The sequence below is a fragment of the Callionymus lyra genome, chromosome 1 (genome assembly GCF_982586985.1).
Source record: "Callionymus lyra chromosome 1, fCalLyr1.hap1.1, whole genome shotgun sequence".
Classification (NCBI taxonomy): Eukaryota; Metazoa; Chordata; class Actinopteri; order Syngnathiformes; family Callionymidae; genus Callionymus; species Callionymus lyra.
This window is the reverse complement of record NC_141818.1, coordinates 38,896,677-38,924,356: the sequence shown is the minus strand read 5'-3', so window position 1 is coordinate 38,924,356 and position 27,680 is coordinate 38,896,677. Positions and strand designations below refer to the sequence as shown.

The window sequence follows — 27,680 nt, the reverse complement described above, 5'->3', positions numbered from 1 at the left end:
CGCGTTTAAAAATCAAGGCTTTAGCTTGAAATTTAACCGGAAGTAAAAAAAACAATGTCTTCCGGGTTAAGTCAGTCGCGCCAAACTTGTAAACAAGACAGTGACGTATTAGAAGTAGAAAACGTAAACTTCGCGGATCTTTTAAAACATATTGTAATAGTTTTTATCGCAACGCTTCTGCAGGTACGTTTTCTCAGTATTCTAAGGAAATGAATGACAAACTACATGTGATAATGGTCACGGTTCTACATTTATAAATACAAGAAGGTCAAAATTACCGTAAAATAATAGTTTTTCTTAGAGAATATCACTCGAAATTACAGATTTATTGTTTGTTTATTGTAGATTTTTTGGAGTTATTGAGATTTGATATAAAGTATAGTTATTAAGGGTTCATAAAATACCACTTCACACGAGATTTAAAAAGTTGTTTTATTTTGTTAATAAGGAATTTAACCAAAGCAGAAACAACCCGAACATGACATGACAACAAGTCCCACAGTACACAGACACTTTAAGACAAGTAGCATAATAATGATATTGTTATACACGTAGTTAATAACCTTCTTCTTTCAGGAAGTCAGGATGGAGAAGTGGAGAGAGCGACTGAAAAAAGTGGAGCAGCTCGCAGAGTCTTTCCAGCAGAAGCCATTTTCCAGCCCGTACAAACCTCGGCTGTGGCCTTGTCAACCCGCTTCTGTGTGGAAACTCTTCCCTCGACAATGTCTGGCTATCAGCTTCGCTCAGAACTGCAAGGAGGTAACAAGAGACTTTCTGTTGTACCTGGAAAAATGTTGTCTTTGTCTATTTGCAGAATGATTCAGAAAAGACAATTACAATCCATTACAAAGCCTATTTAATAAACGTTATAATCAAAGAGTTGTATTTTAATGACTTTTAGGGGTGTGTATCACGATACAGGGGCAACAGTACGATATATTGTGATACTGTAGTAACACGGATATATTTGTAGTATTGTCGAGTGCTTGACTCTGGTGTTGCAGAATTTACAGACCACAAGACTCTTTAACTTTTTAAAACAGAAATGGGTCAAAACACCACTTTTACAAGCGGCTGGAGTCGACTGTATCCTCTCAACCTCAGTCATAGTCAATATCTAGCTGTATTTCATTATTGCTTTACGTCCATCCAGCGAACAGAAGTTTAAGTGAAACCCAGAAATTAACATGGCGTGAATATTCGCATGTTAATTGTAAGATCTGTAGTAACATATACAATATGATTTGCAGGCCAAAAAAGGAGAAAAAGAAAATTTAAGTGGAAAAAGAAAAATCGAAACAGTGCTGTTGAATATCTATACAGTATTGTGTAAAACAACATCGCGATATATTCCAACAAGTGAAGTGAAGTATATTCAAGCAACATGCTTGTAATTTATGTTTAAAGCGTTTATTCAGAGGTATAAGAAGAAAAACAGCAACAATGTGTATCTCTTGTGCTTAACATAACATTTTGTATTTTTGTGTTTTTGCATTTGTTGAAAAATGTTGATTTGAGGAATGTCTTAGTGTTGATTTCAAAAGAAAAACAACTCACCTGTTGTCGTCAGTTCATGATTTTCCTTCCTCTATTTTAACACGACTCATGTGTCTCTTTCCCTTCAGTCAGTTCATGTTTTTGCACTTGAAAAGGAAAACAGCTCCGAGGGTCAGAGGATCTTCCTGGTCACCAGCTACAGTGAACTGTGGCACTACTACCGGTCAGTCACAACAGGATCATGTCATGGTTTTCTTTCTCAGTAAATCTCATCTTATTGCTGAGGTCTTGTGTTTTTTTGGGTCACAGGACGTTCAGACAGTCCCTCATGCACTGCTATGAGGTGATACCAGAGGGCGCTGTTTGCAAACTGTACTTTGACTTGGAGTTTCACAAACCTTCCAACAAGGACGCTGACGGAAAAGAAATGGTGTCATTACTCATCAAGGTATTATAATAAACAAATATTTAACTCGTATATACTTTAAAAATGTATATATTTTATTATTTTATAGAGTTATTGCCAATTAAACCAAATCATGTTGACAATGGAAAAAACAACTTTAGAGACAATTTGAGGAAAGACGAATTTGTGTTTTCATCTTTCACAGTACGTTTGTGCGGAGCTGAAGAGTATTTACGGGCTGGAATGTTCTGCCAGGGACGTCCTCAACCTTGATTCCAGCACTGATGATAAGTTCAGTCGGCACCTCATCTTCAATCTGCCAGACGCAGTTTTCAAAGACAACATCCAGGCGGGTATGTTTGTCCTCAGACATCCGTCATGTCCACCCATTTTTTACCTCCTTCAAGTAAAACAAAAGTGTTTATCGTACGTATACAGGGTTTCAAATGCTCCTACAGAATAAATATACAACAGAGACTTACATTGTTGACTTGTAGTTTTCACACATTATGACTCATTTCTAAGCATTGTGTACTAAATAAAATTGGTCATTTAGTAAAACCAGAATCCATTGAAAATTGAAAGGATTTTAAGTTCGTCCTTTAGTCTGAAAAATACGGCAAAATAGGTTTATTAGTTATATTGACTATCCTGTAGCATTTAAAGTGGTTGTACAAGAATACATTTTCGTCTGACTGGATGAGAAATGAAACCCTCTAGTGGCTATATAGTGCAATTGCAGTTGAAAGATCACATCCTGATGTGTAACCGGATACGCGACGGTAGGAAGCTTCGAATACATGTGTGATAAAAGTCTCAAAAGTTATTGAACTCGAGTCAAAGCCGTCTCGTAAAGTTTCTCCGTGTTTAAAGGAGGCTTCATTCATGAGATCCTGAACCAAGTCTGGAGTCTCGGCAAACACGGTGTGGACCCAGTCGACAGGTGAGTCCTTTTCTCCTGTCATGACATTCAAACACCGCCCTGACCCCGTCGCACATTTGGACAGTCCGAGCAAGAAGAGACAGAAACAGGAAGACCTGAGTTTCCTGGTGGTGAAAAACAAAGACGGTCAAGATTCTCTCTTCGTAGATGTTGGTGAGAAGATTGGATGTTGGATATTTTAAACGGCAGCTGTCGTGTTGATCTGTGCGAACGTTTGACACACAGGCGTCTACACCAAGAATAGAAACTTCCGCCTGTACCGCTCGTCCAAGCTGGGGAAGAATGCCGCGTTCACTCTGGCCGAAGACAACCGGTTCCTGCCCAAGGCTGAGAAGAGGATCTCGGCGGAGGAGAGCCTGTTCCTGTCGTCGCTCATCTGTAACATCAGGTCTGTAGACTGAGGGCTGAGGAACAACGGGGCTCACAGGCGGTGCTGGTTCAGCTTCACAGGTCAGAGGACCCTGACCTGGGACATTAAAGAGGGACGGGAGAAGAAGACGAGGCCTGGTCCGACCAAGAGAAGTCCAAGTGACGGTAAGTCCTTCAAAAGAAGTAGAGATGACGGATGTTAGTGAAAAGCTTATTTTATTGCCTTATTCTATTGTTTTAAATGATTGGCTCAAGTCAAAGTTACCTTTAACTTTTAACATTTTCTTTTTTCAGATTTTGATGTTTAACATTGTGCTGTCGTCTCCACCTTTTCTCCTCTTTTTCTTCATCACTGTCCTTTGCTGACCCAAGTTATATGAAGTGTTGTCACTCATCTACTCGCACACCTTCACTATTCCATGGTCATGCTCTTAAGATCACTATATCATCAACAGACATCATTATCTGTTGCCTGTAACTAACTAACTAACTAACCAATAGTTATTTATATTGTGCCTTTCTAGACCAGGGTCACAAATCGCTTCAACAAACAAAACGATACACAATTAATACTGTAAAATAAGAAGAAATATCTAAGAAAATACCCTTCCATAAGACGATATTTATTTTTCATAATACCCAAAAAAAACATTTTTTGTTATCATAGTTCTTGTATTATTAATATTTAAATACAGTGAATTAAATAAAAAAGTTTGATTTGATTTACAATCAATATGCAAATGTTCATGGCACTATCATTTTTTGTGTTGCAATTAAAATTCTGGCCGCTAGATGGCAGCAGCTATTACGTTCTCCACAGCTAAAGGAACAGCTCCTGGCAATGACTAAGGTCGAGAGGATACAGTCGACTCCAGCAGCTTTTAAAGCTGATGTTTGGACATATTTTTGATCCAAAACAAATTATAGCAGTTACGACTTCATTAAGAGTCATGTGGTCTGTAAATACTGCAAAACCAGAGTCATGTACTTGACAATACTACAAATATATCCTTGTTCCTACAGCATTGCAATATATCTTATTGTTGTCCCTGTACTGTGATACACACCCTTTATTTAAGATATATTCTTCTCATGATATCGACACTTTTTGATTGTTAGATTTGATATGATTTCACAGATTTGATTTCTGGCTGTTTGTCGTCTCCTTACCAAGAAGTGGACGACTTCATCCTCGACCTGGTGAAGAAAGACGGGGTCACAGGAAGTGAGTTTTATTACGATCCTGTTATGAATGTCAAGTGGCGGAAATCATTTTCGAGTGACCTTCGACGTCTGCTCTGCGCGTGAAGACATCCGACGATGGAACTACTTCGCTGCGGATCAGCTGCTCGTCTACGACATCGGAAAATACCGCTGGTGTGAAAACGTCGGTCGCTTCCACAAGAGCAACAACATTATGTGAGTTTGTTTGTTACCATGAACGCGGACCTTGAATTATTAGTTTCATATTTATAAACAATCAGCAGGATGATACATATGACATGTTAATGTCATTTAAAATTGAAGTTATGATTTAAGAAATAAATGTTGATATTCATTTATTGATCGCTTAGGAAAATTAAAAGATCAATTCTATAGATATATATTTATATATATTATATTATATATTTTAATATCTAAAACACATAAATAAAAATTTTTATGTATCGACTGGTGAAATCACAGAATCATGATTGTGCCGTTTCAGGATCATTGTGGATCTCAAGGAGGAAGTTTGGTACCAAAAGTGTCACGACCCGGACTGCAGGAACTTCAGATCCTCAAGTATGTACTTGTTTCACTCACTGTCCATGTGTGTCACTGACCTTTGACCTCCGTCGTCCAGGCTCCACTCTGCCGCAGGAGATCAGCGTGGGCTTCATGTTGAGTCTGGTCAGTGCGAGACTTTCCTGTTGTGAGTCCAGCAGCTGCTCACGGTTCTGCTCCTGACAGGACGAGGAGGACCAGGCCTACCTGATGGATCCTGCTGGCAACATTGAACCCGGTCAGAACCAGAATACCGGCTCAGAGGCTTCTTGCAACGCCCGGGTGGAGCAGCAGGACGATCAGGACGATCAGGACGATCAGGACGATCAGGACGATCAGGACGATCAGGACGATCAGGACGATCAGGACGATCAGGACGATCAGGACTGCCTGGAGAGTCTCAACAAGTTTGAGCTCAATGAAGAAATCTCGGACCAACTTCTGCTTGGATGTATGGCAGACTTTGACGCCCACTAGAGGGTGAGTTCTTGACTTTTGTGTGTTGGCAAGAATCTGACGATACGATAGGATTATTCATGATGATATATTGCAATACTGTATGAACAAGGATATATGTGTAGTATTGTCGTAGTACTTGACTCTGGTGTTTTTACAGACCACATGACTCTTGACGAAGTCGTAACCACTTTCATTTGTTTTCAAACCAAATCATGTCCAAACAACAGCTTTAAAAGCTGCTGGAGGTCGACTGTATCCTCTCGTCCTCAGTCATTGCCAGGAGCCGTTAGCTTTAGCTGTGGAGGACGTAATGACTGCTGCCATCTAGCGGGCCGAATATTAATTGCGACACAAAAATGAGAGACTTGACCATTTTCATGTTGATTGTAATAGAATTAAAAAAAAAAAATCAAACTTTTAAAATGTAATTCATTGTATTTAAATATAAATCATATAATATGATAACAATTTTTTGGGGGTATTATGAAATGATGTTGATGATGATGTGTGTTGATGATATAGTGATCTTGAGAGCATGAGCATGGAATAGTGAAGGTGTGCGAGCAGATGAGTGACAACACTTCCTATAATTTGGGTCAGTGATGAAGAAAAGGAGAAGCATTTCATTTGTTTTGAAACCAAAATATGTCCAAACATCAGCTTTAAAAGCCACTGGACTCGACTGTATCCTCTCGTTCTTAGTTTTCGCAGGATTTAAACGTTACCTTACCTGCGGAGGACGTCATGACTGCTGCCATCTAGCGGCCGGCAGTGGAATTGCAACACAAAAATGTACTAACACGTTAATATTTGCATGTTGTTTGTAAATAATTAAACGTATTTATTTTACACACACTTTAAAGAAATATAAGCACGGAAACATTGTATACAAATAATGATACAGTTGCTGTTGAATATGATGAAAAACAACATCAAGGTACAGAACTGATGATCTCATCACTTTATTAAGCTCAGGTGTTCCGGCGCGAGCGAGAAACGGTCACATGATCTAGTGTCACATCAGGTTATTTCTCAATAAACTTTTATTCACACCGAAGTATCGTCACTACAGTCCAGTACGTTCGTCTCTTCGGGTACAAAGTGGTTTCGGTAAAAACTTCGGCGTTGGCACAAATAAACTCCACAAAAAAAAAAAGACGCTTAAAAACTTGTGATGGAGCTTTGAAACAAGGGAATGCAGGGAATAAAAACTCTTATTGGACTCGCACACGTTTTAGCGAAACACAGTATTTACACTTAAAAGTATCTTAAATACCAACTTAAATAGACATTAAATAGCCAAACATGGACAAAAGGTCAGGCGGTGCTTGATCACGTGATGAAACGGTTCTTTCCTGGAGGTGCAAGGACTCCGTCGGTCGGGGGTTCTTCGTGGGTCGTCTACGTGGACGGATCGGATCGAGCGCCAGGTCGGGGTCACATCTTGATTTTGGCGTAAAGTTCGTCGATCTGCTCCCTGAAGCGCTTGAGCAGCTCCGACCTCTTGGCCTTCAGGGTCGGCGTCAGCAGGCCGTTCTGCACCGTGAACATCTCGGGGTGTAGCGTGATCTCTCGCACCTGAGGAGACCAAAGAACGTCTATGGGATGGATATACAAACTCCTGTCCAGTTTACACCCTGCCTTACGCCCTTTGTAGCTGGGATTAAACCAGTACAAGGTTGTCGAGACGTAAATTCCTATAATCCGGGAGAAGTTTATTGAAGTATAATCAGTGCCATCAGGATATTTAAACGCTTCTATTTAACATTTTTAAACCTGGAATTATTTTAAAATATTTACTCAATAATTTATATATTGAAATATGAATTTTTGAGCAGTTGAATAACAAAATGCTGACATTTTTTGACAGATATTCTTAAACATATTCAAAATACATGTTCTAAATAAAAACAAAAAATGCAATCAAAAATATGTTATGTCCTCCACAGGTAAAGGAGCAACGAAATGGCTGGGGACGAGAGGATACAGGCGACTCCAGCAGCTTTTTAAAGCTGATGTTTGTACATATTTTGGTTTCAAAAGAAAGTTATTTTAAGATATATTTTACTGATACCTTGACTGTCGCAGTGATTGAATATTAATATATACTTTTAAACGTATATACATATATACTCCTACAGCTTCACAATATAATCTGTTTTAAATTCAATATTTTTTAATCGGTAGCCTTTTAATTTATTATGAAAATCTTATATGTATAATAGTGGATAATAATACATTAATAACATAAACACACAATAAACATCTATATAGTATTTGATTAAATAACTGCAATGCTGAAAAAACAAAAACATATCAATAAATACATTTGAACTATTCAATATTTCGATGGCATTCTTCTAGAAGCGCTTGTCCTTCTTTGTAAAATGTTTAATTGACGTAAAAACCAGTGACAGAATCAGGGATTTTGTTGTAAGGTTTGAACTCTGGAAGGAAGTGATGGTTTCACGTCACCTGCTCGAAGGACTTGAGTCCCGCCTCCTTGCCCAGCTTGAGAATGTCCTCCAGGATGTTGTTCTTCAGCTCCTGAAAAAACCACGAGTCAGCAGCTTGTCGGCGAGTCCAGTCGGCGGTTGAGTCTCACCTTGTTCTCGCAGAGGTCCGTGTACGAGCCCTCGATGCCTTTCTTCTTCGCCCACATGGGCAGGAAGTCCTGATCGGGGACGACGACGCCCACCAGACATGCCTGCAGACACAAGTCAGAGTCCAGCATCCAGAAAAACCTTTTTCTTTTTCTGATCCTTACCTTCAAACTGTCGCCGTGAACGAAGATCTGGGCCACCGGGTCGCTGCGGTTGTAGATGGTCTCGATCTTCTCGGGGGCGATGTATTCTCCCTGAGCCAGCTTGAAGATGTGCTTCTTCCGGTCCACGATCTTCAGGGCGCCGTTCTGAGGAAACACAGGGCGGTCAACCTTCGGACGCAGCTCCCGTACCCCACCACCCCCTCACTCACGGGGAGCCACTTTCCCACGTCGCCCGTGTGCAGCCAGCCGTCCTCGTCCAGCGCCTCGGCCGTCCTCTCGGGGTCACCCAGGTACCCCAGGAACACGTTTGGACCTTTGACACAAACCTGCAGGAGACGAACAGTCGTGCGAGGCTTCAGTGAAGCTTCGTGAACAAAGTGACGCATGAATAATAAGCTTCATTCAAACATAACGGTTTTTATTTTCTTTCTGCTTCGATATTTACATTCGTCTATAGAGTTTGTCTTATTAAGACCCCGAAAGTCACATAAAACCCTTTTGATTTTTACTTAAATTTTTAAAAATGGATACATTTTTATGTTCTTTCTTGTATTTATTGGGAATTATGATTTGTTTGAATGTTATTTTCTCTGATTTAGTTTTAAATTAGTGTTTTATTAATGATTAATTCGTATTTTTTGTACATGTGAAAAAAATAAATCATTCCCGTCATATTTTTTCAGCTCTTAATTCTCCGTCTTCACCCGCCCGTCACACAAACATGCTGCGACCTTGGAGAAAACTCAAAAGTTGAGCCTTTTTAAAAAATATTGCCTAAAAATGATGAAGATTTTGCTGCTTTTTTTTTTTCTACTCCATTATGGTTTTTTCTACCAATATTTCTTTATTATCAAAGCTAGTTTATTATACTTTTTTTTTAATGCAGAAAAATTGTTTAGGAAAGATAGACTTTTTCAATATATATCTTATCGCCAATGTTTTTGATTTAGGAAATAGTTTTTCAACTTTTTCCAATCCGAATATTTTTGTTTTAGCAAAAATATATATATTTTAAAGCCAATATTTTTGTTTTAGGAAACACAAACTTTTTCAATAGGAATATTTCTTGTTATAGCAACATTTTATTTTAATTACAATATTTTTGTTTAAGCAAATATATATCTTTTTCAAAGCCAAAATATGTGTTTAAGCAAAAATATAAATATTTTAAAGCCAATATTTTTGTTTTAGCAAATAAATACTTTTTCCAATAATATTATTTTTGTTTTAGCACATTTTAATTGAATTTCAATATTTTTGTTTAAGCAAATTTAAATATTTTTCAAAGCCATTATGTGTTTTAGCAAATATATACTTTTTCCAATACCATTAATTTTGTTTTAGCAAAATTCTATTTTAATATTCAATATTCAAATATTTTTGTTGAAGCAAATATATATATATACTGTATATATATATATATATATATATATATATATATATATATACTGTATATATATATATATATATATATATATATATATTTTAAAGCCAATATTTGTCTTTTAGCAAATATATACTTTTTCCAATACCTTTATTTAACACATATTGGCTTTGAATATATGTATATATATATATATATATATATATATATATATATATTTTAAAGCCAATATTTGTGTTTTAGCAAACCTATATATATTTCTATCTACCTTTACCCTCGAGTCACAACAAGTATTCTCAACATCGAATAAGAAACTTCACGAAGCTCACTGATTGGCCAGCAGCTCTCACCTCTCCTTCTCCATTGGCCGCCAGGTAGTTCATCTCAGCGACATCCACCAGCTTGACGAGGTTGCAGGGCAGCGGAGGTCCAACGTGACCTTCAACAACAACAACAAAAGTCAACTCCCCTCCTCCAGCGGTACCCGAGGCAGGGGTCAGTACCGGCGGTCCAGTCTCCGGGCAGCGACATGGTACACCCGGCCGTACACTCGGTCTGACCGTAACCTTCGTAGAACTGCAGAGAGTGTGTGTGTGTGTTAGGGTGTGTGTGCGACAAAGTGTGAAAGTGTGCGTTCGTGTCAGTACCTGACATCCCAGAGCCGCTCGCAGGAAGGTGAGGATGGTGGGCGACACCGGAGCAGCTCCCGTGATCATGAGCCGGACCCGTCCTCCCAGGCTCGCCTGCGCTTCAAAAGGAAGTTGCTGGTTCAAAGACTTCCTAACAGGGACGGGATGGACGGACCTGCACTTTCTTGAAGATGAGTTTGTCCCACAGACTGTCTTGTCTCACCACGCCGCCCCGAAGCTCCGCCTCCTTCCGCCTGAAGGCGAAGTCCAGCACCCACCTCTTGAGCGGCGTGTTGGCCTGACTGAACACCTTGTCGAACATGCGGTTGAGCAGACGCGGCACCACGGGGAACACCGTGGGCTGCAGGGTCTTCAGGTCGTCCATCAGAAGACGGATGTCTCCCTGGAAGTAGCCGATGCGAGCTCCGTGGACGAGGATCACTCCCTGAGAAGAAGGTTCAATTAAAAACATGTTTCGTTGCTGCAGGAAGATTTTAAATGTTAAATACAAGCAAAACAATCTGGAAATTAAAGGTTAAGATCTTTAATGCAATTCAATCCAATATTAGAAGTTAATGTGAGAACATTTGTTTAGTCAGACAAACAACGATACATGAAGTTTCTCTATGTTTTTTATTCGCTAATGAATTATTTTTGTACCATCTCGCTATGCATGCATTTTTATACGACCTAATTATTGTCTAGAAAGGCGCTATATAAATAGAGATTATTATTATTATTATTGTAGTTAATGTAATACTTGTATAAAAAAGTTGTATGTATTACGAGATTAAAGTCGTACACTTTAATCTTGTTATACATGTTTTTTATACGACTTAAATCTCGTGATAAAATCCTTTTAATAAGACTTTAATCTCTTAATAAATGTTTTTGTACAACTTTAATCTCGTTATAAATGTTTTTGTACAACTTTAATCTCGTAATAGTAAGTAAGTAAGTAAGTCATTTTTATTTGTATAGCGCTTTTCTAGACCAGGTAATAAATGTTTTTGTATGACTTTTATTTGTAATAAATGTTTTTGGATGACTTTAATCTCATAATTAATAGTTTTTATCTCGTAAATGAATTTTTATGACAATCTAAAATAAATGTATTTTATATGATTTTAATCGGAAACTGAATGCTTTTTATACGACTTTAATCTTGTAATAAATGAATTTGTGTTCGATTTTAATCTCGTAATAAATGTATTTCTGTACGACTTTAATCTTGTAAAACATCACGATTTTAATCTCCTAATAAAAGTATTTTTTACGATATTAATTTCCTGATAAATGTATTCTGTATGGCTTTAATCTCGTAGTAAATGTTTTTGTACGACTTTAATCTCGTAATAAATTCATTTTGTAGAATTTTAATCTCGTGATGAATGTATTTTTTATGACTTTAATCTCCTGATAAATGTATTTTTATACGATTGTAATCTCGTAATAAATACATTTATGCACAAGCTTAATCTCGTAATGAATGTATTTTCGTACAACTTTATTATACTTTATCTTAAAGAAATTTAATCTCATAATAAAAGTTAAAAAAAATCTCTTGAATGGATTTTTATGACAATCTAGAATTATAGAATTATTTTATATGATTTTAATCTTGTAATAAATCCATTTATATATGACTCGAATCCTGTACTTCATCGATCCTGTAATTTTAATTGTTTATAATAAATATCTTGTAATTGATGAATATTATACAACTTGCATTTTTATATAATAATAAATTAATTTTTAAAACATTAATCTGGAATACATATCAAACTGAATAACTTATTTTACACGACTTTAACCTTGTAGTTCATGAATAAATCTTGTAATAAAATATAAAATATATATCTTTGACTGGGCCTTAATTATCCGTCATACATAGTCATACACAAAAGGAATAACTTTTTTTCCTGTAGCTACACAGAGTCACCAGCAGAGGGACACGTACCTGCACCACCCTCTCAAACATGTGAGCGAGCGGCAGGTAGGAAATGTGAATGTCGTGGAGGTCCAGCATGCAGTGCACCTGCGGAGGGGGAACACACACATGCACAGATCAAACCCGACGGCCGGTACCTCCACCACTCTCTCAAACATGTGCGCCAGAGGGAGGAAGGAGATGAGCACGTCTTCAGTGCTGGCCTCCAGTGTGTCCTGGACAAGTCCAGCCATTATTGACATGAATAAGAGGGTGACCTATGACCTTCAGCTCAGCGAGAGACGCTCGGTTCTTAGCTTTCGCTTCGCCGTTGTTACCTGCGTGACCTTCAGGAACGCCGCCGTGTTGGCGATGACGTTTCCGTGCGTGAGCATCGCACCTTTGGGGTTCCCTGCGGAGACACAGGTCCATGGTTCACGGTCGGCTCCGACGAAACCCCAGTGTCCCCCCGGACTCACCTGTGGTCCCGGACGTGAAGCAGATCAAAGCCAGGTCTTCGGGTGTCGGCGGCTGAAATCAAAGGTTAACAATGAAGGTCAAAGTCAGGTGGAGACGTTTAGCTACGAGTGGTGACGAGTCAAAGAAAAGTCTCAACCGGACTTGAGACGGTCTCTCGGCAGGTGTGGGACGGAGCTACTCACCACGGGGCTCTGAAGGTGAGCCTCACCGATGGCCTTGAAACCGAAGAAGACGAAACGACTTATTATCAACGGAAATATCGATCTTTTCATCTTAAAAAAATCAACCGTCTCACCTCAAAGTCCTTCAGGCTGACGATGTCCACGCCGCACTCCTTCCCCTGGGACGCCAGGTCATCGTCGACGGTCTCCATGACGACCACTGTCTTCACCATCCTCCCATTCTCACGGACGCACTCCAGGATCATCCGAGCTTTGTCGGCGACGTCACAGATCACCGTCGCGATCTGGGCTGCAAAAGCAGGTCGGCAGTTTTAGAAACGGTCAGGTCTCAACATTTTTCTTACAAATAAAGTTTGATATTATAATATTCTTATTATATATTCTGATACAAATATACTGACATACCTTTGTTGATGATGTGGGCGATGGCTTCGTTGCCGAGGGTGTCGTACAGCGGGACGGCCACGAGGGAGTAGGTGTAGCAGGCCAGCTCTGAGATGGTCCACTGGAGACAATCACAAGCATCTCAACTATTTCTTTGTCAATAAATAAACCGAACATGAGTCACTAAGATAAATCCGTGCACAAACTCAACGTGGCAGCAGTGATTGTCCGTGATTTCACTATGTTAACGATACAAAAATGGTTTATTTTACAGATTTTAAAGCATTGAAATCTTTTCATTTTCTCAAACATCGACAGTGAGCCTCAAAATCAGCAAAGCTTTGTAGTATCAGTAAGTAAGTAATTAAATTACGTATTACTTAGTGAGGTTCCGTAGTATTACTAAGTGAGGCTTCTTATTATTACTTGGCAAGGCTTCGTATTATTACTTAGAGACGCTCCATAGTATAACTTAGCGAGGCTCTCTAGTATTACTAAGCGAGGCTTCTTAGTATTACTTAGCGAGGCTTCGTATTATTACTAAGCGATGCTTAGTATTATTTCTAAGCAATGCTTCGTATTATTTCTTAGCAATGCTTCGTATTATTACTTAGCGAGGCTTCGTATTATTACTTAGTGATGCTCCGTATTATTACTTGGCGAGGCTTCGTATTATAACTTAGCGAGGCTATGTAGTGTTACTTAGCAAGGCTCCGTGGTTATTTAGTGAGGCTACATAGTATTACTTAGTGAGGCTTCGTAGTATTACTTAGCAAGGCTCCGTGGTTATTTAGTGAGGCTACATAGTTTTACTTAGTGAGGCTCCGTATTATTTGTTAACAAGGCTTCGTATTATTACTTAGCGAGGCTTCGTATTATTACTTAGCGAGGCTTCGTATTATTACTTAGTGAGGCTTCGTGTTATTACTTGGCGAGGCTTCGTATTATTATTTAGCCAGTCTTCATATTATTACTTAGTGAGGCTCCGTATTATTACTTAGTGAGGCTTTGTATTATTACTTAGCGATGCTTATTATTACTTAACAAGCTCCGTATAATTACTTAGTGAGGCTCCGTATTATTAATAAGCGAGGCTTCGTATTATAACTTAGCGAGGCTCCGTAGTATTACTTAGCGATGCTTCTTATTATTACTTAGCGGGCTACGTATTGTTACTTAGCAAGGCTCCGTAGTATTACTTAGCGATGCTTATTATTACTTAGCAAGGCTAAGTATTGTTACTTAGTGAGCCTCCGTATTATTACTAAGCGAGGCTTCGTAGTATAACTTAGTGAGGCTCAGTAGTATTACTTAGCGAGGCTCTGTAGTATTACTTAGCGATGCTTCTTATTATTACTTAGCGAGGCTACGTATTGTTACTTAGCAAGGCTCTGTATTATTACTTAGCAATGCTTCTTATTATTACTTAGCGAGGCTACGTATTGTTACTTAGCAAGGCTCCGTAGTATTACTTAGCAAGGCTCCGTAGTACGACTTAGCAAGGCTTTGTATTAATACCTAGTGAGGTTTGTATTGTTACTTAGCGGGGCTCAGTATTATTACTTAGCGAGGCTCCATAGTATTACTTAGCGAGGCTCTGTATTATTACTTAGCGAGGCTCCGTATTATTACTAAGCAAGGCTTCGTATTATTACTTAGCGAGGCTTCGTATTATTACTTAGTGAGGCTTCATATTATTACTTTGCGAGGCTCTGAGGTAATACTTTGTAGTCAGCCATACAAACCTCTGGTCTGTTCTGCGAAAAGATTCCGACAAACTTGTCTCCGGACTGAGAGTGTCCTCTGTGGAGGAGAGCAGATCCCAGACGTTCAGCTCTGTCTGCCACCTGTGAAGACATCGTTCTTCAGTCCATCCATGTTCCTTCTCTCTTCCATAGTCAACCCTGATGACCGGTGTCTCACCTCCTGGTACGTCTGCCATTCATACGGCTGGTTGGGTTTCCGAGATCCTAAACATGGTCCATTATCTGCACACGACACGGTTTTAGTTTTGATGCAAACATTCGTTTCGGAGAGAAAAGATGGTGGAAGAATTGGGAGTGAAGCCCACCCGACAACCGGAGCCCCCGCTGGAAGGCTTGGTACATGGTCCGGGCGTCGCTGTAGAAGTGCGTCATCAGCTCGTCGCTGTCGGTCAGAACCGACCTCCGGGCGTGTTCCTCACCCTGCAGGAGGAACCACAGCAGACGGTGAGATGTTGCTCTCACTTCCTGAGGACGGACAGCTGGCTGCTCTGGAGAATGCCGACATCTGCCATATTTGGAACGTGACCCAGAAGCTCGTAAGTCACCCTGGACTTCTGTTCCTTGATAATAGTTGAACAAATGGAGAAAAGACTGGTCGCTTCGGTCAATAGAATTAATCAAATAAATAAATACATTTTTTGATTGTTTAACATATATTTTTATGTGAACTGAAAATAAACATTACAAAAAAGTTTTTTTTTTTTTTTTTCAAAGTACTTGTTAGTGGAATTCTATTTTTATGTAATTATTTCCACATAGTGTATAACGATTAAAAGAAAATAAAATACTTTTTTTAAAATTCTGTGTTTATTTAATGACCCTTGTTTAAACCCCCCCGCCAGTCAAATATGGATATTAATATATATATATATATATACATATACATACATACAGCTTGATGGATCTACTGACTCCTTTAAGAAACATCTTTGGACGTTTTTATTTGTTCAGGCTTTTCCTTGATTTTCTGGAACTCCTGTGTTGTTCTCAGTGTTATCTTGACCTTTAAAGTATTTACTTTATTGAATATTGTTTTGATTGTTTAAGCGCTTTGTGACCCTGGTCTGGAAAAGTGCTATATAAATACAAATTACTTACTTACCTACATACATACATACATTTATATAAATGAATGATATTGTTCAATTGGGTCAAAATACTATATTTAAATAATAACAATGAACATTAGCCAAAAAATATAAAAGATATTGAGGACAGGAAAGCCTGCTCATTCAGTTGTACAAAGTCAACAAATGCTGGCAAAATAAACATGTTTTTTTTTCATGATGCTGCAACGACAGATTTCCATTTCCTGACCCACTCACTGGAATTTCCTGGGACTGCTGAGCGAGGTCACAGGGAGGTTTGAGGGCCCGAGGTCTGGTGCTCAGCCAGTAGGTGGTGATGGCGGCGAAGGCTCCCATCCCCATCAGCGTGTTGGCGGGCAGCCCTCGCAAGTACTGCCGGAGATCCTCCAGCTCTGGAATACGCAGCTGTCTCAGGACTTCCTGAGCCTGCATGACTGTGGACGGACCCTGCAGAGAAAAGACTTTTTGTTTGGTGTTCCTCCTTGTTTAAGCAGAAGTGCTGCGAGGGTTCGGAAAGACTTCATTTTTGACACGGTTGTTTGCTCCAGTTGTAAACTGTTTATGCGAGCGAGACCGAAGAGGAGGCTGGCGGTGCCGTCTCCGCTCTCCTGCCGGAAAACATCTGCTTCTCACGAGGTTTAAACACTTTTTTTTTCACGTTTTAAACCACATCACTCATTTATAATAAGTCAGATCCTTCGAATCAGTCAAGAAAAAGGGCTGAAATGTCACCTAGTTTTTCAATTGTTCAATTTAGCATGAGTTCCCTTCTGTAGAAATGACATAAAAGACGTGAAACTATATTCAATGTTGCTGCTTTATACAAAAAATAAACCTCTACCCACTTTATAAGGAAATTAGTTTAATAAAAAAGAAGTTATAAAATAATATAAGCAGAAGTTTTAGCAGTAACAATATAATTAATTAAGACAAGAGGTGTAAGAACAATATCTATATATATATTTTTTTTTTCAATACACCAATATTCAACAGCACTGCAACTATAAATGAATATTGTTTTATTTATTTAAACTTTTGACTTTCAGTTCATATTTTATAAAAAAAACAAAAAACATATTTCTTTTACTTTTTTTTATATATAAATACAAATTGATTTTTTGATTTTTTTTAAATTACAATATTCAAGGCTCTAGATAGTAACATTCTTTATGTCCAGCTGAAGGAATCAAGCTGAAGGAAGAATGGAATCCAGCAAGTCTGCGGCGATGACTGAGGACGAGAGGATACATTCGACTCCAGCAGCTTTTAAAGCTGATGTTTGGACATATTTTGGTTTCAAAACAACATGAAAGTAGTTACGACTTCGTCAAGAGTCATGTGGTCTTTAAATTCTGCAACACCAGAGTCAAGTACTCGACAATACTACAAATATACCCACTTTATATCGCGATACATAGTATCATTGGCCATTTTATCGCTGCAAATTTTGAATCGACAAATTGCTCCTGATCTTGATGCTCTTAAGACGCTTCACTTCACTGCAAAAACACACCTGAGGTACAAATGATCAAATTCTTTTATCGTTTATTCATTATGGGTTTTTTTCAATCTCTCTGTATCATCTGTCATGGTGAAGAAAGAGCTGAGCCAAAAGACTCAATTTGATGGTCCCTCTTTGCTCCTACTATTTCCAACCACTTTGCGAGCCAGAGAATGGAAGAAATATTCGAGGAGGAAGTAGAAACCGGAGATCAGATGACGTAAGTCTGCAGACAAGTGACCACCGAACGTGCAGCAGAGCAACAATGTCGAAAAAAAACAAAGATGGAAACGTGACGAGGAGTCGAAAGCGTGTCGCGATCGAAATCACCTGACCCTCGAGAGGTAAGACGACACCGTCCACGAACACGAGCGAACAATCGAACCTGCTATTATTAACACGCTCGGCTCGACCGAGCTGCTGGCAGATGAATGAACATAAAAAAGCGCCGGAACAAGCTTCCTCGGTCGGTCATCAGGAAAGGTCGAGGAATAGACGTCTATTATTCGATTCAATATAAACCGAGGAGAATCATCGAGCCGACAATAAAGTGACAAACATTAAAAGTAAAAAAATACTCACAAGTCCTGGATGTGGAGATCAGCAGGTGTGTGTGAGAGTGTGTGTGTCAGCAGCAGGCGCGAACACAAGGGGGACCGAGTGACTTCTAGTAGACCTCTGAAGTTCCCACAACTATGAATAGAAAGACACACCCCTTGCCAAAGAGAAACAGACGCACGAGGCTGCGTCACTCCGTCGATGAATACACAACATCCACACATCCATATAATAGACGGTTCACTGTCCACGTGTTGCGTAATCAGCCGAGGTTTTACTGATAATATATCCGTCCTGCTCAGATGCACTGGAGACGGAATTTATGGGAAGTTGTATCCCCCCCGTGTGTCTGGACCAATTTAACTTTGAGACCAGTTCCTTAATTTAATTTTCTTTCTCAGTCATGTCTTTGGATTTACTGGTAATGTATCAGCAGCAGCTGTGAACCCCGTTGTTCCGATGAATCAACACACACACACACACACACACACACACACACACACACACACACACACACACACACACACACACACACACACACACACACACACACACACACACACACACACACACACACACACACACACACACACGTCAAAGGCATCGTGAGCTTTTTGCTGACTCAGCTTATGTGATTTTAAGTGATGTCACGACTTAGTAATTCTCCAATAGTGATATATATATATATATATTTTTTTTTTCATTCTGAAGGCGATTTCGCATCAGTCACGACCTGTAGGTTCAAACTCTCATCGGGTCGTAAATTCTATACGTTTAAGAAATGTTTACGTTTAACTTCCTGCCGTGTACGCTTCACAAATACCTGGAGTATTTTTGGAAAAACACAGTGTTTACACCAAACACACTCAAAAAGTAGGTCTATTTGCTTGAGGAATTGGGGGAGGGTCTAATGTCAGTGGAGAGTCAAAATGGGGCATCTTCAGCTAATGCACACGAGTCAAACAAATCCAGCTGCCAAGTCATTTTGAGGGTGATCTATAAAGATGGCAGCGATTAAGATAAGATAAGGAAATGACATTGATGTCAACAATGACAGATACAGAGATTTGCAATAACGGTAACACTGAGGGTAAAGGAAATGAATTGAAAGACAGTTTGATTGAAAACTGAAATGCTTGAAATGCATGAAAATGACCAAAAAAAAGCCGTGAATTAAAGTTACTTTGAAGTTTAATTTATCTCAATAATCGACCCTTAAGGCGGTGTCTGGGACAGTTGGTTGAACTACACTTTGTCCAAATTCACATTTCTAAACACTGCGAGGTTTGTTGCAAACGATTCTGTGTGGTAAGAAACACGGCGATGATGCCATCATGTTGTATCGCAACAGTTTATAACAGAACTTCACTGTTGTCTTCGCACGTCTACGAGTGAAAACACGACCAGCGACAGGTTTTAGCAAAAACGAATCCATGTGTTTATAAAGTCTGGCTCAAACCAAACAATTTCTTCACACTTGTCAAATAAAATAAACACCTGCATTTAGATAATCAATGTCTTAGCACTTCTTACCAGAGTTGTTTTTAACTTGATTTTATTCATATATCTTAAATATAAATGATAAAAGACACATGAAAATAACGAATAAAGGACAAAAAAAAGGTTTTATTTTAAACTTTGACCTCATTAAGGGCCTCTATAAAGATCTAATGTGTTATATCCGTCTACAGATATGCTTGGAATATATTTGAGCTTTTTATCAGTTTCAAAATATATTGATTTTTTATTTAAATGATTCATGTGTTTAAGTGATGTGGCTTTTTTTTTTTTAAAAAAAGGATAGTAAAAATCTAACATTACAGGGTTGTTTGTTTTCCCCTTTGTCATTGAAATGCATGTTCAAAATATAACACTTTTATTTCAAATATGAATGACATCTGTAACGGTTGATGTCAGAGAGGTCGCCCAAGGTCAGAGGTTTATCAATGGACCAGTCATTTCCACATCAGCACATGTTATTTCATATTTATTTCAGGTTTACTGTGCACTTCTCTGGAGTTTTTTAAAAAATTTTTTTCTTTTTAACTAAGAGTCACATGTCAGCAGTGTCATACTTGGCTGTCAATCGTCGGTGCACGAGAACCCCTCCGACCCTCCGACCCTCCACCCCGACAACCCTGGAGTGACACGTACACTCTCCATACTTGGCCTGGCAGCACAGCAGAACCAATGGCTGCGTCGCCTCACCAGTCACCCCACACTCCAGAGGGACGAGCGACAGACCAGCACAGTATCTGCTTCTGTGACGACGCACACAAGAGTCATGACTCGGAGGGGTAAAAAAAAAAAAGGGGAAGTTAAAAACCTCTTGATTTCCTCACAGAAAATTCAAATACAACACAACTTGTTGTACAAGCTGCAAACAAACACGTCGTTTCATCGCGCGTCGAACAATGAAGGGATTCAGAGAGAAAATCTCTTTGGGTTGAAGAAGCTACTGACGGTCAATCCAACTGAACTCACTAGATAAACAGTAGAAAAAGAGACTTTATACACTTCAGACTTTTAACAAAAATACATAAACTCACAAGGATTTTGTTTCTAATGAGAATGTAAAATCGAAATTAAATAAAAATGTCAATGTTTTCAGAGGCTAAAAGAAGGAAAAAAGGAACATTTACATCGACTGTACAGTAGGTGGCGACAGAAACAAAAGTTGACAGAGACAAATCACCTTTTAGTGTTTTCATTTTTATATATTAAGGGATAAACTTCTTTTTTTTGCACTTTATTTTCTGTGACCACGTGTTCAGTGGTGTGGAGAGTCATTTATTCTTATTTAAATGTTTACACTTTAATCTGGGTTAAATCAATATATTTCATTCATTTACATAGCAATTAATTCATCTCACTTCATCATTATATGCATGGAAGTCTTGTTATATGTTCATACTATCAAATGTTGTGTTGGTCACACAACATAAATACTTAATTGTAAGACCGAAAAACACAGAATGAAAGTACATTTGGTTTAAAAATATTGCTGTAAGATTTTTCCCTAAATTGCTCCACACAGATAAAGATAGTTATCATGTATTCATATCACTTTTCTTCTCCAAATGTTATACAAAAGGCACTTTATTTATTTTCTTAAAAAAAAAAAAAAAAGGACATTAAAAAGTAATAAAGCCTAACTTGTGATAAAGAAAGTTGAAATCTGTCAGCTATCAGAAACATTACGATCAGTTAGACCAAGGTCACAAAGTGCTTTAACAACCAAAAACAATATACAGTTAAAATATATGCTTAAAAAGGCCATAAGACACATAAGACAAACACAGGAGTCTCAGAGAATCTAAAATTGATCCTGAAAGAAACTGGCAGACAGTGAAGAGATTTAAGGATCGGGGAAATGTGAGTTCTTCTACTAGAGCAGCTCAGAATTCTCGCTGCAGAGTTTTGTATTAACTTCTTGTTTAGATGCGAAAATAAACTGTTAATCGTCTAAACAAGAAGATCAATTAAATTAATTGTTTTTTGTTCAGTTGAGTCCAAGAGGAAACTTCATAGGAAGGTCATAGGAACACTTTGAAAATGATTTTTTTTCTCCTGAATAAAATAAAATGTTATTGATTTATATCAAACGACACAAACATCTAATATTAACAAGTTAGTGGAGACAGTAAAAAAAAAAAGTTCTAATTTTTAGTCAATTAGGAGGAAAAGATAAACAAATTGTGTTCCGCCGTTCTGTTGTCCTTGAGCAAGCATGCGAGCATGTGATTCAACTACAGCCAACAACTAGAGCCTCCATGAAAAGTCTATTATTAATATGACGTCCGCTTCCACCTGCTCGCCCTGGAACACTGACCAGCACGACAGGTGAAAGTATCACCAAATACCTCGCGATGACAGGTCACGGTGACCCTTTAACCTCCTGAAGATTTAATAACTACCTCTGCCAAGGAGGTTCTGTGATTGTTACCCGATTTTTTTTTTTTTCCAGATACAGCAGCGAACCGTACACAAGACACGTTTCTGAGCTGCTCATTGAAACTGTATATCCCAGTCACGGGGTCAGAGCCGGGGGAAGGGCGGGCGGTGAACTGGAGCAAAGGTCGCGCACGCTTTCGCTAACGCGGCGTCACGACACGCGACGACATGCAGGTCAAGGCGAACAAGACGCGTTTCTAGTGGCGACCTCTAGAGGTGTAAGAAAACACGGATACAGGTAAATATTGTGATTTATTTTCTCCATAATACTGCATAGATATTCAAAAACACGGCACCCATTGAATAGTTTTTCGATAAAATATGTTAAAAATGAAATAATTGATTTCTTTATTTACAAGTAGCAGGTAAATATTCACAGCAGTTGTTCATTTTATGTGTTGCAATTAAACCTCCGGCCACTAGATTGCAGCACAGTCCTCTGCAGCTAAAGGAAGAATCATCACGACGAGGCGATGACTGAGGACGAGAGGATACAGTCGAAAAATCTTTTAAATCTGATGTTTGGACATATAATAATAAAAAAAAAAAATCATATTTCTTTTACGTTTTTATACATATATCTATATATCTATATATATAGCTGAAGGAATCAAGCTGAAGGAAGAATGGAATGCAGCGAGACTGCGGCGATGACTGAGGACAAGAGGATACAGTGACTCCAGCAGCTTTTAAAGTTGACATATTTTTGTTTTAAAAAAAAATGAAAGCAGTTACGACTTCGTCAGGAGTCATGTGGTCCGTAAATTATGCAAAACCAGAGTCCAAAGTACTCGACAATACTACAAATATAGCCTTGTTCATACAGTATTACTAGATAACGCAAAACATGGTATTGTTGTCCTAGTATCGTGATAAGTACTGTATCGCCAGGTTCTTGCTAATACACACTCCTACTCAGGCTTTCAGTTAGACAGACCTGATCCATTGTACATTAAAATAAAAAAACATTCAGTCACTATATTATCCAAAAAGATGAGAAGTTAATAATTAATATATAATAATTGTGCTTTGGGCAACTTATGAAGCGCTACTAGTCTGTGAATTTTTAACTTATTCGAGTGTGTATTAACTTCATTCCAAGTAGGATTGAACTAAATATACTGGAGCTCACGTCACAGCAGGATCAATAGAATCATGCAAAGGTCACCAAAGAGTGTGAATAAGAACCTTCAACAGAAGTTTGTCTTCAAATAAATTTGGGTCAACTCGAGCGATTCTGCGCGGCCCGGACAGCTGCACGGTTCAACACCAGACCCGAAACATTATCCAGCACAAAGCTACAAGTGATCCTCCTCCTGGAATTATTCTGCCGAGGAAGAATGAGTCAATCTTTCCAGACACATTCCATAAGATGTGGGAGGATTCCTCTAAAGTCTTGTCAGTACCAGGTGCGCCAGCAGTACTGCGGAAAGAAAATTGAGCAACATCTGCAAGTATATATGCGAGTATTTATGCAGCACATGTAGAATGAAAGTTTAAGTGAGAGTGTGAGGGGTTTAAAAATACACCTTAATATAAAAAATAAAAAAATCCCAAGATATGGTGTTGTTACTCAACAGCCCTGTATGGATTTAAGAAGAAAGAAGAAGAAGAAGAAAAAATATACAGTATATATATATACTGTATATATATAGAAAGAGAGTACATCTGTTGAAATTGAACTTCCAGCACCAGCCAATTACATTGTCCGCAGCTAAAGAAACAATGAAATCCAATGAGGTCTGGCGATGACTGAGGATGAGAGGATACAGTCCACTAGTTTCAAAACAAATAAAATAAGAGCCATGCGATCTGCAAATTCTGCGAGGCCAGAGAAAATGATTCATTCATTCATTTTCTACCGCTTATTCCCTTATAGTGATCGCTGGAGCCTATCCCAGTTTCTTCGGGCAAGAGGCGAGGGACACCCTGGACAGGACGCCAGTCTGTTGCATGACACATAAAACCATTCACACACTCATACCTACAGACCATTTCCTTAAGTTCCAAATCAACCTGTATGTGTTTGGACTATGGGAGGAAACTGGAGTACCCTGAGTGGGTTTACTCCGGGTACTCAGTACGCAAAATAGGGAGAACATACAAACTACACACAGAAAGATCGCAAGTTGCCCTTTTCTCCGGACCTGAGCCAACGTGGGCCCCAGGAAATTACTCTAAGAATATCTCAAATATAGCGTTGCTTCTACAGTATTGCAATGTATCGCAGAGTATTTTTGAACTGCCAGTGTATCACGACACGTATTGTATCCCTAGATTCTCTGCCAATACACACCACAAGAAAGCGTATGTGTAGATTTTTAAATATGACTAGCTTTTGTATGCACACACCTCCAGAAATGAGTAAATTAAACTTTCAGAAGGTTCCATTGAAGACAGACTTTGAAGTCTCTGCAATAGTTCAGTGAGAATGACAGACATCCATGTACGGTGCTGCACGTCCTTGAACTCACAACTTCTGTTGGAAAGAAAATAAATTAAACTAGAGTAGATCCTACTCGGATTTGAAGAACTGCAACACTACACAATAAAAAAAAACAACAGAAAACTAGTACTACTTCCTAGCGTTACTTAGATTTAAGCATATATTAAAGTGCCAACAATCTCCCAGAATAACAAGATAACAACAACTACTACTTATTTCATGGTTAATTTTTGTCAATTTTTGTTTGGTAACTGCCTAACTGCCTTAATATTCAAACATCAGAGGCAACATGCGTTTCAAACTAGTTAGCAACATTACTAACTCATAACAACAGCAACAACAATATACATTTAAAATATAATCTTTAAAATAAAAGACCAACACATGAGTCTCAGATAATCTAAAATTGTTCCTGAAAGAAACTGGCAGCCAGTGAAGAGATTTAAGGATCGTGGAAATACGAGTTCTCCTACTAGAGCGGGTCAATTCTTGCTGCAGACGAGACAGCTCCTTCTTGTTAAGACATGAAAAAAAAAACTGTCACAATAGTCCAGGCGAGAAGAAACAAACGCATGGATTACAAGCTCCAGATCGTGTTGTGACAACATTTTCCTAAGTTTATAGATTTTTAGAGTTGAAGGAAACAGTTTGTGGTCAGTTTTCTACAGTATTGAACAAGAGACATGTCTTATTGTCAAATACAACACCCAGGTTTCTCAGGCTCAGTTTGACAGACTGACCTAAGTCACCCAAGTACTGACTCAACATAAAGATCAGGAGGCGTTTAAACAAGAAAGACCACCAACAAGACTTTGGGCCTGAGTGTAAACAATGAGACCCTATAGAAAACTCAAGGCTAAATGCTGGTAAAATTTCAAAATGTATACAGTTTTGAAGTAATGGAAGAGTGCTACGACTTCCTTATAGAATAATCATCTTTTTTAATATTCTTGGCAAGATGACAAAGACAGAGATATCTCCTCAACAATGTCCTCTGGAACAGCTGAGTCGCCACACCACCAACAAACATAGGATTTCCTGTATAGTCTGAGCACGTAAATAAATAAATAAATAAATGTGTTGCCAGGCAACTGTGGTCAGACTCACGTCTTGCTCTTTTCCAGACTAATAATAAAAGGACTCCATTAGTCTGGGTCAAACTCACAGTGAATGAGTTCACTTGTTTACACTGACGTCCTGTTTTTTTCCGGGTCAGACGATGGATAAACAGGTTGGATCAGCAGAAGATGCCACGACCTGACAATGCTGCCATTGTTCCTGGTAACATCTGAGAGAAAAAAACCATTCAGACTCCAGAGGATCACGACTCGGTGACGGGGTGAAAAAAAAACCCTGACGTGGACCCTTCAAAAGTGTCAGAAGGTCCATCACTTCATACATGAACATCAACATAGATTTGACATTTAAAAAGATGGCGAACCACAGCAAGAATACACGTCTGAGCAACAAGTCCGAGCTGAGAGAACAACAAACGCACGCGCAAAGGGACAACAACAGTCGAGAGGAAATGTGGTTAAAAGGGAAGAAAGAAAAAATAATATCAAGAAAACAAACCTGGACTCGATGAGACGCTTCTTGGGGAGAAAAAGCAGAAGCTGCGGCGTTGAGTTCCGCCGGAGGAGCTCGGCCAATCAGAGGAGCCGTTACAGAAGCCAGGGGGGGGTTGAAGTCAGAGAGGAGGCTTCTGATTGGTTGATGGGATCGTGCACAGTGACGGCCGGGCAGACGAGCTGATAATAATATCTTCTCTGTGTGTTCCAGTAAATAATGATAATGCAAAACTAAAATAAATAATAAACTATCATTACATTTTTTTAAAATGACGCTTAAATTCTCAACATAATTTTGACAATGTCATACATCCTCAAAAATGTGTTCTTACTAAACTAAAAACACCCCCAGAAATAATCGCCAAATAACAAAACTATAACTGTGTATTGTTTTGTTGCTTATTTAATTACTTTATCTACTGATTTATTTTTAGTCTGTGTTATTTCTAGGGGACATTTTAAATGTTAAAATGTTTTCGCTACCTGTATATGTTTGAGTGTGTGTGGATATATATATATATTTATTTTTACAGCTGCAAAAATGTTATTTCCCCTCTTCTGATGGACATTTTCTTCTTTCATATTTTTTATTTTTTTCTGTGTATCATAACATTTACACTGTTGAGTTGTACTGGTTGTTTTATTAAAAAATCAATAAACAAATATAAAATTTTTTTCGCTTCCTCGTTTATTCCAATGCCCACATATGCACATATACCCTTAAATCTTGACACGTTTTACTTTGTCTTCAAAATGAAACAAAGTTTTGTTTTGTATGCACTTGTGGGAACTTGAATGACAATAAGAAAGTATGTCTAAGTCTAAGCGTATAAACAACAATAAAGATGTTGACTGACCTTTTCTAGGCATCGCGGGCTAAATGTGTATAGTTGAATAAAACATTTAATGTTTTAATGAACAAGTTATATTTTAGAATAACTTCAATAAACTTAGGAAAATGTTGTCGGAACATGATCTGGAGCTTGTAATCCATGCGTTTGTTTCTTCTCGTCTGGACTATTTTAACAGTTTGTTTTCATGTCTTAACAAGAAGGATCTGTCTCGCCTGCAGTTGATTCAGAACTCTGCAGCGAGAATTCTGACCCGCTCTAGTAGAAGAACTCATATTTCTCCGAACTCTTCACTGGCTTCCAGTTTCTTTCAGGATCAACTTTAAAATTCTGGTTCTTACTTTCAGATCTATTCATGGTCAGGCTCCTCCTTACATCACGGATCTGATCCAGCCTTACACCCCAGCTCGGGCTCTGAGGTCTGTGGATCAGAATCTACTTATGGTTCCACGCACACGGCTCAGGACCAGAGGAGAGAAATCTTTTCAGGCTGTTGCTCCTAAGCTTTGGAACAATCTTCCTCTCTCTTTGCGCTTGATGGAGTCTACTGACTCCTTCAAGAAACATCTTAAGACGTTTCTATTTGTTCAGGCTTTTCCTTGATTTTTTGGAACTCCTGTGTTGTTCTCAGTATTATCTTGATCTTTAAAGTATATACTTTTTTGAGTATTGTTTTGTTTGTTTAAGCGCTTTGTGACCCTGGTCTGAAAAAGCGCTATATAAATAAATATTACTTACTTACTTACTT

The 27,680-nt window shown here is 38.6% G+C and overlaps 2 protein-coding genes across 2 annotated transcripts; one reads left to right on the top strand and one right to left on the bottom strand.

Annotated features, from left to right (window-relative positions):
* The first annotated feature begins 77 nt into the window (after positions 1–77).
* Positions 78–7,785, top strand: primpol (primase and polymerase (DNA-directed)). The gene is made up of 15 exons (XM_087806770.1): positions 78–183; positions 577–759; positions 1,626–1,720; positions 1,807–1,945; positions 2,109–2,256; positions 2,777–2,846; positions 2,911–2,999; positions 3,072–3,234; positions 3,289–3,380; positions 4,354–4,440; positions 4,526–4,634; positions 4,924–5,000; positions 5,062–5,108; positions 5,169–5,462; positions 7,391–7,785. The coding sequence occupies exons 2-14, from the start codon at positions 586–588 to the stop codon at positions 5,457–5,459; spliced, it is 1,581 nt and encodes a 526-aa protein (XP_087662896.1). The 5' UTR covers positions 78–183; positions 577–585; the 3' UTR covers positions 5,460–5,462; positions 7,391–7,785.
* Positions 6,388–26,148, bottom strand: acsl1a (acyl-CoA synthetase long chain family member 1a). Its single transcript, XM_087806756.1, is given in 21 exon segments — positions 6,388–7,019; positions 7,917–7,988; positions 8,047–8,148; positions 8,209–8,352; positions 8,418–8,534; positions 9,943–10,031; positions 10,096–10,168; positions 10,240–10,335; positions 10,397–10,666; positions 12,182–12,282; positions 12,285–12,387; positions 12,490–12,563; positions 12,631–12,682; positions 12,814–12,846; positions 12,927–13,102; positions 13,219–13,318; positions 14,943–15,044; positions 15,121–15,185; positions 15,269–15,383; positions 16,289–16,498; positions 26,086–26,148. Coding segments are annotated over 20 exon segments (2,220 nt in total). The 5' UTR covers positions 16,484–16,498; positions 26,086–26,148; the 3' UTR covers positions 6,388–6,878.
* Positions 26,149–27,680: the final 1,532 nt, after the last annotated feature.

What these genes read in the sequence shown, in the direction of transcription:
- primpol (XM_087806770.1), top strand. Translation starts at nt 586, where the DNA reads ATGGAGAAGTGGAGAGAGCGACTGAAAAAAGTGGAGCAGCTCGCAGAG. An exon ending in TCGCTCAGAACTGCAAGGAG is followed by an intron (nt 760 to 1,625) that starts GTAACAAGAGAC and finishes CTTTCCCTTCAG; the next exon opens with TCAGTTCATGTTTTTGCACT. An exon ending in GGTGTGGACCCAGTCGACAG is followed by an intron (nt 2,847 to 2,910) that starts GTGAGTCCTTTT and finishes ACATTTGGACAG; the next exon opens with TCCGAGCAAGAAGAGACAGA.